This window comes from Brassica napus, chromosome C7, assembly GCF_020379485.1.
Source record: "Brassica napus cultivar Da-Ae chromosome C7, Da-Ae, whole genome shotgun sequence".
NCBI lineage: Eukaryota > Viridiplantae > Streptophyta > Magnoliopsida > Brassicales > Brassicaceae > Brassica > Brassica napus.
The window spans coordinates 21864559-21877219 of record NC_063450.1 but is presented as its reverse complement, the minus strand read 5'-3'; the positions used below and the strand labels follow the sequence as shown (position 1 = coordinate 21877219).

The following is a 12661-nucleotide window of genomic DNA, read 5'->3' as shown; positions in this document are numbered from 1 at the left end:
AGAATATAGATTTCAAGCATGAATTTCAATGAATCAGTTTCAAGGCTGATTAGTATTTAGCATAAACCATGTGTAAATAATTTATCTAGTATTCGAATTTATCAAACCTCAAAAACATATAATCAAATCAATCAATTTAATCGAACTTAGCATTCAATCTTAAACCTCAAGACATTAGATTTTATCATGAATCTATTAACCTAGCATACGGATTCTCCATTCTCAAAGACATCCAAATCAGATCAATATAACCTATCATACGGATTATTTAGGGTTTCTATTTAAAACAGATCAGATTACAAAGCTATCAATCCTAGCAGATGATATTAAACCTCAAGAATCATGCAATCAGAACATTCGGATTTTAAACAAGTAAACCTCAATCAATCTATCAACCTATCGGATTATATAAGCAAAGCAAGCTAGCAACCTATCGGATTCAATCAATGTTTTAACAGGCTGGTCGGTTTAAACAATTTTAAATCAGATGAACAATTAACCAAGCAGGATGAGAAAATAAATCTATCAATTTAACGGTCAAACAATTCTAGCAACATAGCATCAGATTCAATAAGATTTAAAACCTCAATGATCAAAACCGAAAACAGTTTTGATTTCAAAATATTCGATTAGGGTTTTAATATGTGATTTGATAATTATAGTATAATTAATTCTTATACTTATATTATTTAGGGTTTATAGATATAGGGTTAGGGTTTGTCGGATTTTAACTTGTAAAAACCGATTTGGGGTTTTAATCATGTAGGAACATGATTTAGGGTTTGGGGTATCAAACTTTTAGAGCTTCGATTTACTCAATTAGGATTTTTGATCTATTACCCTATGGTTTTGATTCATAAAGATTAGGGTTTTAGGGTTTTATTCTTTATCAATCAATCCATGTTCGATTATGGGTTCTTAGGTTTTGAATAACCTTTTAACCTTAGATGATTGTTGAATCGGACCACCAATGGAGTTGAGCCGCGAGCTGAACACGAACGGGACGCGAGCTGGAATGGATCGAGTCGCTTCTATCGGGTCGCGGATATCTTTTGTTGCTTGATCGGGAACGCCTTGATCGTCGGACGCGAGCTGTCTGATGTTGTCGCGAACGAGGAAGAGGTCAAGTGCTGGAGCTGCTCTCGGGTCGCGAACGTCTGAGCTAAGATCAAGAACGTCTTGGGCTGAAGTTGATCAGGGACGCGAGTTGGAACAGATGCGGGAACAAGAGACGCGATCGGGGTTTAGGGTTCGTCGGATCGTCGGCTAGGGTTAGGTTTTAGGGTTTTTTGATTTGGGTATTAGCTTAGGGATTCGTGCTGATAACGTGTTATAAAAGTAATGGAAAAGTCTATCTTTATTCATAACATAGAGGTTCCTTATATAGGAGATTACACCGTCATAGATAAATAGAAAGATTACAAATCATAATCTATTGGTTATTAGCCATCCACAATCCGGTTCATAGCAGTCTAAAATATTTCATAGTAATATTAAAACGATAATTTTGGTGTAAGAACACCCACGTGTAACCATCTTTCAACATAGCACAGTCACATCGCCAAGCTAGCAAAAGATCGAACGGTTGCTTGATTCTTCAAAACACCCGAGAAACCTCGACATATTCAGTCTAGGGGTGGGTACGAGGCAACTACTTGCCGATTCTTGGTTACTTGGTACTTTACTTGCCTTGTCCGAGTAATTATTTTTACGATTCGATACTTAACTTATTTGAAACAAATACTTGTTTTATCAAGTATTTGGAAAAAAAATTTATACTTGCAAGTAATTTGCTTTGCCTTATTACTTGATAAACCAAGTAATTGTCTCTTGATTACATACAAAAAAACACATATTCTAAATTTTTAACATCCAAAAGTCACATGAATTTTTAAAGAAATAGACAAAAATGAAAATAAGCGTTCAAAATATTGAAAGACCATATGAAACTCAATGTTCCTCCATTTTTTTTCTCTATTTTATTTTGATGTTCCAAAATTTTTTTGCAAGTAACAAGTATTATTTAACAAGTAACAAGTATTTTATAGAACGAGTAACAAATAATGAATAACGAGATAAGTACCAAAAAATAAAACGATACTTGATACTTGCCTTATTCTTGAAAGTAGTAAAAAATTTTGAATTGCTACTTGCCTTGCTAACGGCAAGTACTCGATTTTTCAAGGCGAATACGGATCAAGTCACGAATATAAGGCGAGTTCGAGTAATGACGCCCAGCCCTAATTCAGTCTTTTACTTATTTTATTATGTAAAAACAAATGTATATTGCTTGTAATACAAAATGGTTTAAATTTTATAATCGTCAAAGAAGCCGAGGATTACGAACAGCTTTTTTTTATCCTCTCTCTCTCTCACGGTCAAACCAGTCGACGAAGCAAAACTCTCTTTGGTCTATTCTCTCTCTCTCTCTTTCTCTCTCTCTTGAACAATGACGTCGACGACTTGCGCGAGAGAGGTTCACTACAGAGGAGTAAGGAAGAGACCATGGGGTCGCTACGCAGCAGAGATTAGAGATCCTTGGAAGAAAACTAGGGTTTGGTTAGGCACTTTCGACACTCCCGAAGAAGCTGCTCTCGCTTACGATGGCGCCGCCCGTTTCCTCCGTGGCATCAAAGCTAAGACTAACTTCCCCTCTCCTCTCTCCCTTGACCTTAACCACATCCCTTCCGCTCCCTCCGTCCCCGCCGCAGATAACCATCACAACCAACTCCAACAACTCTGGTTTTCGACTCCTCCTCCGGTTTCTGACAATCACCACCACCAACACCATAGAGTCTTTCTCCGAACCGGAGTGCTCAACGATACGACCTCCGATTTCCTCTCTAGAGAAACACCGCTTCACATCGCCGCCTTGCCTGCCGCTGCCACGTCTTCGCCTCGAGTAGTTGAGTTTCCGATGAGTACTGCCCCCGCAAGGAGAAGACCTTGATCTCAACGAGCCGCCGCCGCTTTGGCTGTAAAACACACTATGAAAATGGAGAACGGCGCCGTCTTGATGAACACTTTCGGTGGAACTATTTTTGTTTTAACTTTAGTTTCTTTTTAGCTAAACAATATCTTTTTAGAGTAATATGATTAGTTTTCTTTTGTCAGTGTCCTTTTCTATTTTGGTTATGTAAGAGACGGATACTGATGGTTATGATCCATCATCCATGTTGCGGAAACAAAAAATAAACTTCTTAATTAACTAACACTTAGTATTAAGTAGCCTTGTGTACATTGTTATAATTGTTTGATTAGAAAAATGGATCTAAAGAAAGTTATATTGATGTTGTGGATTGTTATTTGTTACGAGTCCAACGACAGGCGCTTATGTCATGAAGTACGGACTGACTTGTGTACTAGCTCTCTTTAGTATGCTTTGCGTTCTATTTGACTCACGCGCCTCTCTTACAACGACAAAAGACTGAGAAAGAGAGAAAGAGAGAAACAGACGAAAGAGAGAGAGAAATAAAAACTGAGCAAGCGTGTGAATTTGGACAATTGGACTGCCATTAACACTTACGGACTAGTTGTATTATCTTATCAGTTCGAGTTTTTTTTTTTTAGACACTATCGAAGTATTTCCAAGCCAATTCTATTTTTCATTTTAAAATAGAGTTTAGAGTAAAAATACTTACTGTATTTCTCATTCTATAGTAGAGTAAAAAGTAGGTTTACTCCAAATATAGAATAATCTATTCTAAAATAGAGGACAATTAAACTCAAACTCTATTATAAAATGATTCTATTTTAAAATAAAAAATAAAGTAAATCATAGAAGATGGTCTTACCTCAGCTCGCTCGAGTTTATAAATAGTTTTCTATGCTTTTACAAAATAAATATATATTTTTATCCTTATGTTCTAGAAAATATATTTTCTAGAAAATAACTGCTACTTTTATCCTTATGTTCATTGTTTTGTATATAAAACATTGCGTCCTAGAACCATTAAATGTGTTAGACGAATGTAAAACCAAAAGTTTAATGAGGTTTTTGTTGAAACCAAACTTTTATTTTATGTTTAGATGAGCCATTTGTTATTGAATACCCATAAAGTAAAGTGAAATTATAAATGATATAGAGTGTATTTATATATCATTTCTCTTTAAACTATCTCGAACCTATTTTTATATCTTTTTAAGAATTCTATTACAGATATGGTTCTTGTTTCGATGTATTTATTTTTAATTTTCTATAAAACAGTATTATTTTTATCTTTATATTTAGAAGTAAAAATAACATTCTCATATATTTTTCTATAAATAAAAATAATTATAGAAACATATATTAGAGTAAATTCATATCAACAATGATTTTTTTTATTTTAACATAAAATGAAAAACTATAAGGAAGAATTGAAGAGGCTCTTATAAAATAGCAAAATTTGTTTTGAAATGCAATGTTATACTTAATTCATGTAAGTACATGAGACCCTAGATATTATTACATACTAGTATTCTTTTTTTGTTTTTGGTAAATTATAATTAGAATCACATACTTTTTTTGGGCAACAATTACAATTACATACTATATGAATATATTTTAGGCCTAAGAAACCGGTTGTTCAATTTGAATTTGAACATGGTCTCTATGACGACCGCTGCATGTGTTTCTGGATTAATGTAATTTCCCTTTTGGCTCTTGCGGAGACAGGAATGCAATAACTCGACTGTAAGGTCCACCAAGTGCGTGGGCGCGAGGTCATTTCATTAGGTGAGGGTTCTCTTTTACATAAAGGTTTAGCTCATCGATGAATCGGTCGAGCGGAGAAAAGAAAGAAAAGGACCAGGGATTTGCCGACTAAGCCCACTCGCCGTCGCCTGACTTTGGGGTCTTTTTTGTTTCTTTGACATTTACTTAGTTTATTATAGGCTAAACTAAATGTTTAGCGTGGTCCTCTGTGAGTCTCTTGTCATTTTGACCTCTTACATATAATATGGAGTTCGTTGTTGTCTATCCGCTAGCTATCTCTAGTTTTTTTTAATAACCTAAGATTTATTTAGTTATTTGACAAAAAGTCTATATAATAACAATTTAGTGCTGTTTAAGTTACTCAAAAGTGCGGCGGTGGCCGACCATAATTTTGAAGCATCGGTAATAAAATTAGCTACATCGTCGTCACGTAAGCTAAGAACATCTCTAAAAGATATTTTATAACTTCAAATATAAAATTTTTGGCTTTCTAAAAAAGAACTTCAAAACTTCAAATTTTTATTTGCATTTTGGTCACTACAGTTACAAATCACATTTATAATTCTTAAATATTTTTTAGTTTATCGTATTAATCCTTAAAATTTTATATCTCATTAAAATTTCATTTTTTTATAAATCTAAGTTTTACACATAAAATTAAATAAAATTTTTAAATAAGATTAAAAATATTTTAAAATTAGATTGAGACAATACCAATACAAAATAAACTTGACAGCAAAAAGCTTTTAAAAATTTACACGAATACATAACTATTACAACAATTTAAATATTACAACAACACTAATAGTCAGATACATTTGATCCGGAACCTCCAAATCTCAAAATATTATAAACAAATTTTGTGTAACTGAAGATGGTTGTTATTGTTTTGATGTCTTTTTCGTACAATTCTTTCTTATTCAGATTGACTGTATTCACGAGTATTAATATCATCGATAGAGGTTAAGTCTTTTAGCAAAAAAAATTTCTCTTTTACTTTCTTGTTCATATCTAATATACTTACAAGTCTAAGATCATTCGATCTCAACAATTTTTAGTTTGTAATCTACAAATTAAAAATAAAGAGAAATATTTTTTACTTCGAAATGCATTAGTTGATCATATATATATTACAAAAATAATTTTATTGAATAATATGATATTTTGCTTGAAGTTTAATATTAATTATGTTATTTCTATTTAAAATTTCTATTTTAATATAACATTTTATTAATTAATATTGTTGTAATATTTTTATATATGTGCTTAGTTATCTACAAAATTTTTATGAATTTAAATTAATTATGATAAATATAAGGACCATGATATAAAATACAAATAGTTTTGAAGTTAAGTTTGAAATTTTGCTTTTGGAGAAAAACACATTGAAACTTCAAATATAGAATTTTGGAAACTTCGTAATAGAGTGTCTTTTTGGATACGTGTTAAATGAAAAAATTATGGACAGACATATTGTTGACACATGACAGGAAATTTTGTTGGTTGGCGGAGAGGAGCAAATTCCAACAAACATTGCTTTTTCATTTTGGATTAATTTCAAAATAAATTCCAACAAATTCTTCTCTTAATTTCAAAATAAATGTGGTTATATATTTGGGCCATGGGCTGTTAAACAACTGAGGTCCAAGTTCAGTTTGCGTTTATCTTCACTTTAGGTAGCAGTTTGGAATTATATCTATGTTTTTTTTTGGTCAAACATATCTTCTATGTTTTACTTATTTTTCTCGTTAGAAAAGTAAATCCTTATCATAGTCCGACAGCTTAATGTTTTAGCATAATATATCACAAGAACCTTCTAATCACACACACGCGCGCGCACACATATATAAATATGTTCAAAAAATTTTAGCAATCGAAAGTATTTTTCTAATACAAGATGTTTTATAAACTTTTATTTTATTTTATTAACTGATTTGATATTTTATCTAATACAAAGATAAACTTCTATTACATACAAAGATAACATGATATGTAAGAGCAACTCCAATAGTTAGAGCTCCTTACAGGTTCTAATAAATAATTTAATAGTTAATTTTGTGATTTGAAAAGTTTAGAACCCTTGTTAGTGTAATTAAATTTTTCATGGTCCAATGGAAAAACTTTTGAGGTTCTTAATTTTTTTTTTTTTTTTTTAGAAGTTGAATTATTAAATTTAAATTTTACAAAACATAACACAATCCAATACTCTGAAAACAACACATGAATCCAGTGAATTGAATTCTAAGATGGATTATCTCGATACAAGGTGATGAAAATGATGATGTATATTACAGGTATTGCTAGTATGATTGTTCCAAAAAGAGCCTACAAATCGTCTACTACAACAACTGTTATACATGAGAATGAAATGTTTAAGATTTTCTTACCAGCAGCTGAATGAGCGAGAGCTAATATCAAACGCTGGATGTCTACTACAGAAAACCAATCTAATGGGGTGCCTCTCTTGAACGGCACTTTAACCTTGAAGCTTCCAGCTCTTGTTTTAGTGTCTCTATCTTACTGAGCAATGCTGCATTTTCCTAACCCAATAGACAGAAGAACTAATGAGCCACAAGCATCCAATATTATAACTTATAAGGATTGTGGATTTGAATTTATGATTGGGACACAGGTAAACAGAAGAACTAATGAGCCACAGGTAAACTAAACCTTCAACGATCCAGGGACACAGAGCCAACAAAATAACCATTTACAAGACTATAGGAATGCACTAACCACGAAAACAAATGCAAGTTGAGCAGAACATGGGTTTACATGTCACCACAGAGACAACCATAACTAGTACCATTCGAAGTCAATCCCTAAAGCAAAATAAAAATGAAAAAACCTTTCTCTACATGGAGGAGGAGCTTAGAGAAACAGTACCAGTGCCAGCTCTGAGTTACAGTTAGAAGCTTTCTCAGCTTCACAGTCAAACATTCTCCGCCATTCTGCAGATTCATCCATTGCTTCCCTATTCGCCAAATCAAACTGTCTCCTACACACCAGCGTGAACACTTACTTGATTAACCACCACTATACATCACCAACCATATAAACGCAGTTGAGCTCCAAAAGATCAAATCAAGGGAAAATGCAAATAAAAAGTCTGAAACTTTAACGAAACTGACGAACCCTTATCACCAAAAACCAATACTTGTAGCAAATACAACCCAGATTTGAGAAAAGAGAGGAGGAGAACCTTAAGCGTTCTGTGTCGTCAGAGGCAATTGAAAACATAAAGTCTGGAGCTTTAACGAAACTGACGAACCCTTATCACAGGAAACAAACCTCGTGGCTAGAGAGTCGACAATGTGTTTCTGAGAAGATGGTGGTGGCTTCTGTTTGTAGTATCGCATGAATTCCCGAGACCCAAGAGTCCTGGTTACTTTGTTCTCCCCTCTCCTGGTTACTTTGTTCAACCCATTCATCCTCACTCAGCCAAAAGAACATAACTTTTAACATCCCCATCAATGCAAATCAAAAACCGAATCATCAAACACACACAAAAAAACCGAATCATCAAACACGCAAATCAGCGACTCGTCTATCCTATCGCAGCCGAACTTTTCGATCACCTTCCCGTAATCGACATTACCGGAGACGACCCACGGAGTCACAGCTTGCGCCTCCTCCGATGATGACGATTCAGGCTCTTGTTTCTCCAACATCGACGAAGAGGAAGAGAAACAGAGAGAAAACATTAGCCAATAACAAAGAAGCACGTATAGGGTGCTTATCATTTCTAAAAGTGTCATATTAGACACCGTTCTCTTCTTTTAACTCATTTTTCATTTAATTTTTTTGGTTTTTTTCTTTAGGACCTGTTATTAAAGCCTCCGATGGAGGTGGTGTAACAGCTTAATGTTTATGCGGTACTAATGCATAAACTAAAGACCATTTGTTCTTCATTGTGATGTCTCATCTCAGCTGTGGGATATCGTTTTGACTCTTCTTGGCCAGCCGTACCGTTTCTCATGCTTTCTGATTGGCAAGCTCTCCTCTGCTTAATGCTTTCTCAGCCTTGCCAGGATTGTCTTCGATCCTTAAGAGACTCACGGTTCAGGTGGAGATATTTTATCATTTGGGAAGAAAAGAACAACATGCTGCGCAACAGCATCTCTGACACCACTCTTGCTATGTTTAGGAGGCTGGATAGAACTCTCCGTGACACTCTCTGAAAGTTCAGAGACACCCAAATTATAACTCACACACAAGAGATTTCAAGAACACTTTCTTGTATATTAGAAACCTTTTAAACAATCTCATAGATCTGTTTAATCTGATTTATGCTCAGTCACACACGACTAGCGACAGACCAGTTTCTAATCTAAATCACAAAGACCCAAGCTAAACATCTGTTACTTGATCTCTGTAGCCGACAAGAACAAACCTCTTGTTCTAGCTTTTTCTCACTTAACACTTGACCTAAAACTCTTTTAGATTATCTCATTAAGTAGACACGAAAAAGACAATATTCTATTTCCTAAAATCTTGCAAACTAGAAGATCTTCTTTGCTTCACGTTGAAGCAATATCTTCTATTTCCATAAGTTTGTGACACGTCATCACTCGTAACAAACTCTTCATACTATGTTACACAATCACCGCACTGTGTAACACACTCTTAGCTCAGCTCGAACACGCTCACAATCTTGAGCTTACATTCTCCCCCTTTTTATCTGAATGTGACACTCTACTCAACTTAGAACCAGCTGTCCTAACATCAACTAGATATCGCTGTCGCCAATAGCACAGGATCAGAGCCTGTCGTACGCACAGAACAAAGTCTTGCTAATGTAGTGCTGTTCTCAGTGAGTCAATACAAGCTCTTCTAGCCACCATCTCATGATCGCATCTCCCCCTGCATTATTGAATCACAGTCTCTCATTCTCCCCCTGTATTGAACAAATTTGAAATTCAAGAAACCAGAAACACAACATATTGATAAGCTTAAGAGTGTCAGATTACACAGCCATATTAATTCAAAAGAACATATGAAGCAACATCCAAGCAACATAGCAACATCGTAAACACTACAGACTTTCATTCACTCAGAAACTCTCACTACAGAGTTCCATTCGCTCAGAAACTCTCACTCTGATCACTGTCCTGCTCCATTACAACCTCCTCATCCCGTGAAGGCTGTTGTGTGTACTGCGGGTATTCTCCCCCTGAGTAGATGCACATTAAGATAAAACAAGATTAGAGACTCATAAAATTCAAGGAATGACTACAAGTATGACACCCTTACTCCTCAAGCGAATCCGAATGTTTTTCAGATCAGCTATGGTTCGCTCAATGTCAGCCAAAAGATCCACAGACCGAGCATCAGCACCCTGTCCTCGACCTGCCTTGATGTCTTTGACAACGAGCTTCGGATATCCTGTGTACTCATCATCTTCTTCAAAAGACAACACAGTTCATTGATAGTCAATGACTTGTTGAATCAGCGTAGGGAAGATGATCCTCCGAGACTTGTCAGTGTTAACGTTAGCTGAAAAACTGATGATCTGATCATAAACGGACTGACCAAAATCAAAACTCCTGTGATGATGAAGCATGTAGAGGAACTTGAGTCGCTCCTGATTCATTGAAGTGTAGTTAGTCGTAGGTATCCAGTTGGAGCACACGAGCTTGTAGAGCACCTGATTTGTCCGAGTTAGGTATTTGGAGCTCATGTCTTCCCAACGTTGCAATCGATTATCGGTCAGAAACGAGCACAACACGTCGATGTCAGCAGTCATGTAGTCAAGATCCTCTTCAAATCCCGGAATCAGATACAGATCATTGATCAGTGTAGGTGAGAAATCTACCATAGATCCATGAAGAAATACAGCAATGCCATCCTCTCTATTCTCAGCAGCTCTCAGATTCGCAATGAACTCTTTCACGACATTTGGGTGAAACAAATCGCAGTCAATTAGAGTATAGATCAGTCCGGACCTAACTACCACTCTTTTCACATCAGACAAGTTCTCATCATTCACATCTAACCTTTGTTGAATCACGAAGCCTCGGGGAGCCAACTTTTCATACCTTTCAGCTGCATTGCTTGTGACAAACCGACTCGAGACCGGTGTGATGTGCGAGCGAAGCAAATCGGGATTCTCCTGATTTCGTGCCTGGAAAGAGGCACGACTTGCTTGATAGCGTGGTTCCTTGGGTTGGAAAGCTTCAACCTCGTCATCAAAGGAAGAGGTAACTGCAGCAGGTGGTGACGATGGTGACGGTGTTGTTTCTCGGCGCTGCTTGCGGACTCGTTTTCGAGAAGATTCAGAGGGCTCAGCGGAGGAGGAAACCGGCGCAGATGTAACTTTCTCAGACAATAGAGAGCTTCTGCGGGAAGGTTGCATGTTTCGACTTTGGAGAGAAGAAGAGATGTGGCGGAAGCTGTTTTTGGGGGTGACACGGAAAACCCTAATTCCACTCAATTTAAAGCATTAGTCCCAAATCAAGTTCCATTTATTGAATTAAATAATCATAAATAAAACCCTGTGTGTAAAGCAATAAAACTGATGCGTTATACACACATGTAACCAGGAGCACAGACTTCACTTACAGTCGTATAAGAGCAGAGGAGTCATGTGAATTGTGATATGAGCAAGTCCCGTAACATAACCAGCATATACACATAGGCATCTATGAACATGATGCCTGCATCTCGGGGGTAAAGTCACCGAAGAACGATTTAGCCACACATCTAGCTACCAAAACTTTTATAAATGAAATCAATGAGTCAACCCAAGTCTGTAGCTATTTCTCAGCAGAGTAGCTGTCACAAACGAGATTCTGCTGTGTTCATTCAGTTAACCCCAACTCTGTTTTTCACACTCTTCTGTACAGTCTGGAAACACATGTTAGGTATCTTGTGCGTCTGCCTCTCCATCTTCACAAACAACCACGTTTCATCAGTTCACAAGCAATGAATACACAACTTCATTGTTAGGAAAGAGATGGAATCCAGAGACAGAGTGGAGTGACACCCTGCTCCGAAACATTTATCCCAAGAGATTGGTAACATGCCTGCCTAGTCAGGACAGTGATCGAGATTAGAGGCAAAGTGGGGTAACACCCAGCTCCATCACGAGTATCTATCATTCCAGGCCTTGTTCACGATTGATTTCTTTGTTGAGTAACACACCTCTTTCATGAGACTGCACACGAGTCTTATTTCTTGACCTTTTCGTGTGACACACGTTTATCCTTATGTAACACTCACCCTCTTATGTGTTTCCTCATTCAATCCAGGCAGTGATCAATACCTCAAACGTGAAATGGGGTAACATCTCAGTTCAAGGTGAGTGCCCTTCACCAGTGAATCAGAAAAGAGAGTTAAACAGAGTCAGATAAACGAACTTACACAGCGGAACTTGTTGACTCAAGGTGTTAGTGGGGGAGTAGCATCGACGTACAGAGTCAATCAAAAACTTATAGTTACTCTTCCCCCTTCTTCAGGTCTTAATCAGAGTTCCATGATTCCCAACGCCTTTCTAAGACCAAGAAAGGTGTTGTAATCCAATGGTTTGGTAAAGAGATCAGCAAGTTGTTTCTCTGTTGGTACATGCTCTAAAATCACAATCCTCATTTCCACCAACTCTCTCACAAAGTGATGTCTTATATCCACGTGTTTAGTACGTGAATGCTGAACTGGATTTTTAGAGAGATTTATAGCACTCATGTTAGCACAATGAACAAGCATGGAAGAAGAGATGATACCGTAGTCAAAAAGCATTTGTCGCATCCAAAGGAGTTGAGTGCAACAGCTACCTAGTGCAATGTATTCAGCTTCTGCTGTGGATAGAGAAACACAGTTTTGTTTCTTGCTATGCCATGAGACCACGTTGTTTCCCAAGAAAAAGCAACCACCCGATGTGCTGTGTCTGTCATCTAAGCAACCTGCCCAATCAGCATCACAAAAACCTGCAAGATTCACATTAGTCTCAAATGTATAATGAAGACCAAA

General features: G+C 36.3%; 2 protein-coding genes across 9 annotated transcripts; one reads left to right on the top strand and one right to left on the bottom strand.

Moving 5' to 3' along the window:
• Nucleotides 1-2241: 2241 nt before the first annotated feature.
• On the top strand, nucleotides 2242-3225 carry LOC106395213 (ethylene-responsive transcription factor 12). The gene has a single exon (XM_013835725.3). It carries the CDS (start codon nucleotides 2450-2452, stop codon nucleotides 2948-2950), a length of 501 nt encoding a protein of 166 aa, XP_013691179.1. The 5' UTR covers nucleotides 2242-2449; the 3' UTR covers nucleotides 2951-3225.
• A 3738-nt stretch (nucleotides 3226-6963) lies between these two features.
• Nucleotides 6964-12661, bottom strand: LOC125589850. 8 transcript variants are annotated; one of them, XM_048762420.1, is made up of 3 exons: nucleotides 7899-12661; nucleotides 7583-7732; nucleotides 6964-7236 (listed from the first exon to the last, which is right to left on the bottom strand). In XM_048762420.1, the coding sequence occupies exon 1, from the start codon at nucleotides 11049-11051 to the stop codon at nucleotides 10119-10121; it is 933 nt and encodes a 310-aa protein (XP_048618377.1). In that variant the 5' UTR covers nucleotides 11052-12661; the 3' UTR covers nucleotides 6964-7236; nucleotides 7583-7732; nucleotides 7899-10118. The 8 variants fall into 8 exon arrangements, with proteins under 8 accessions (XP_048618377.1, XP_048618375.1, XP_048618376.1 ...); XM_048762418.1 differs by having other exon boundaries at nucleotides 7583-7694; XM_048762419.1 differs by having other exon boundaries at nucleotides 6964-7226; nucleotides 7583-7694.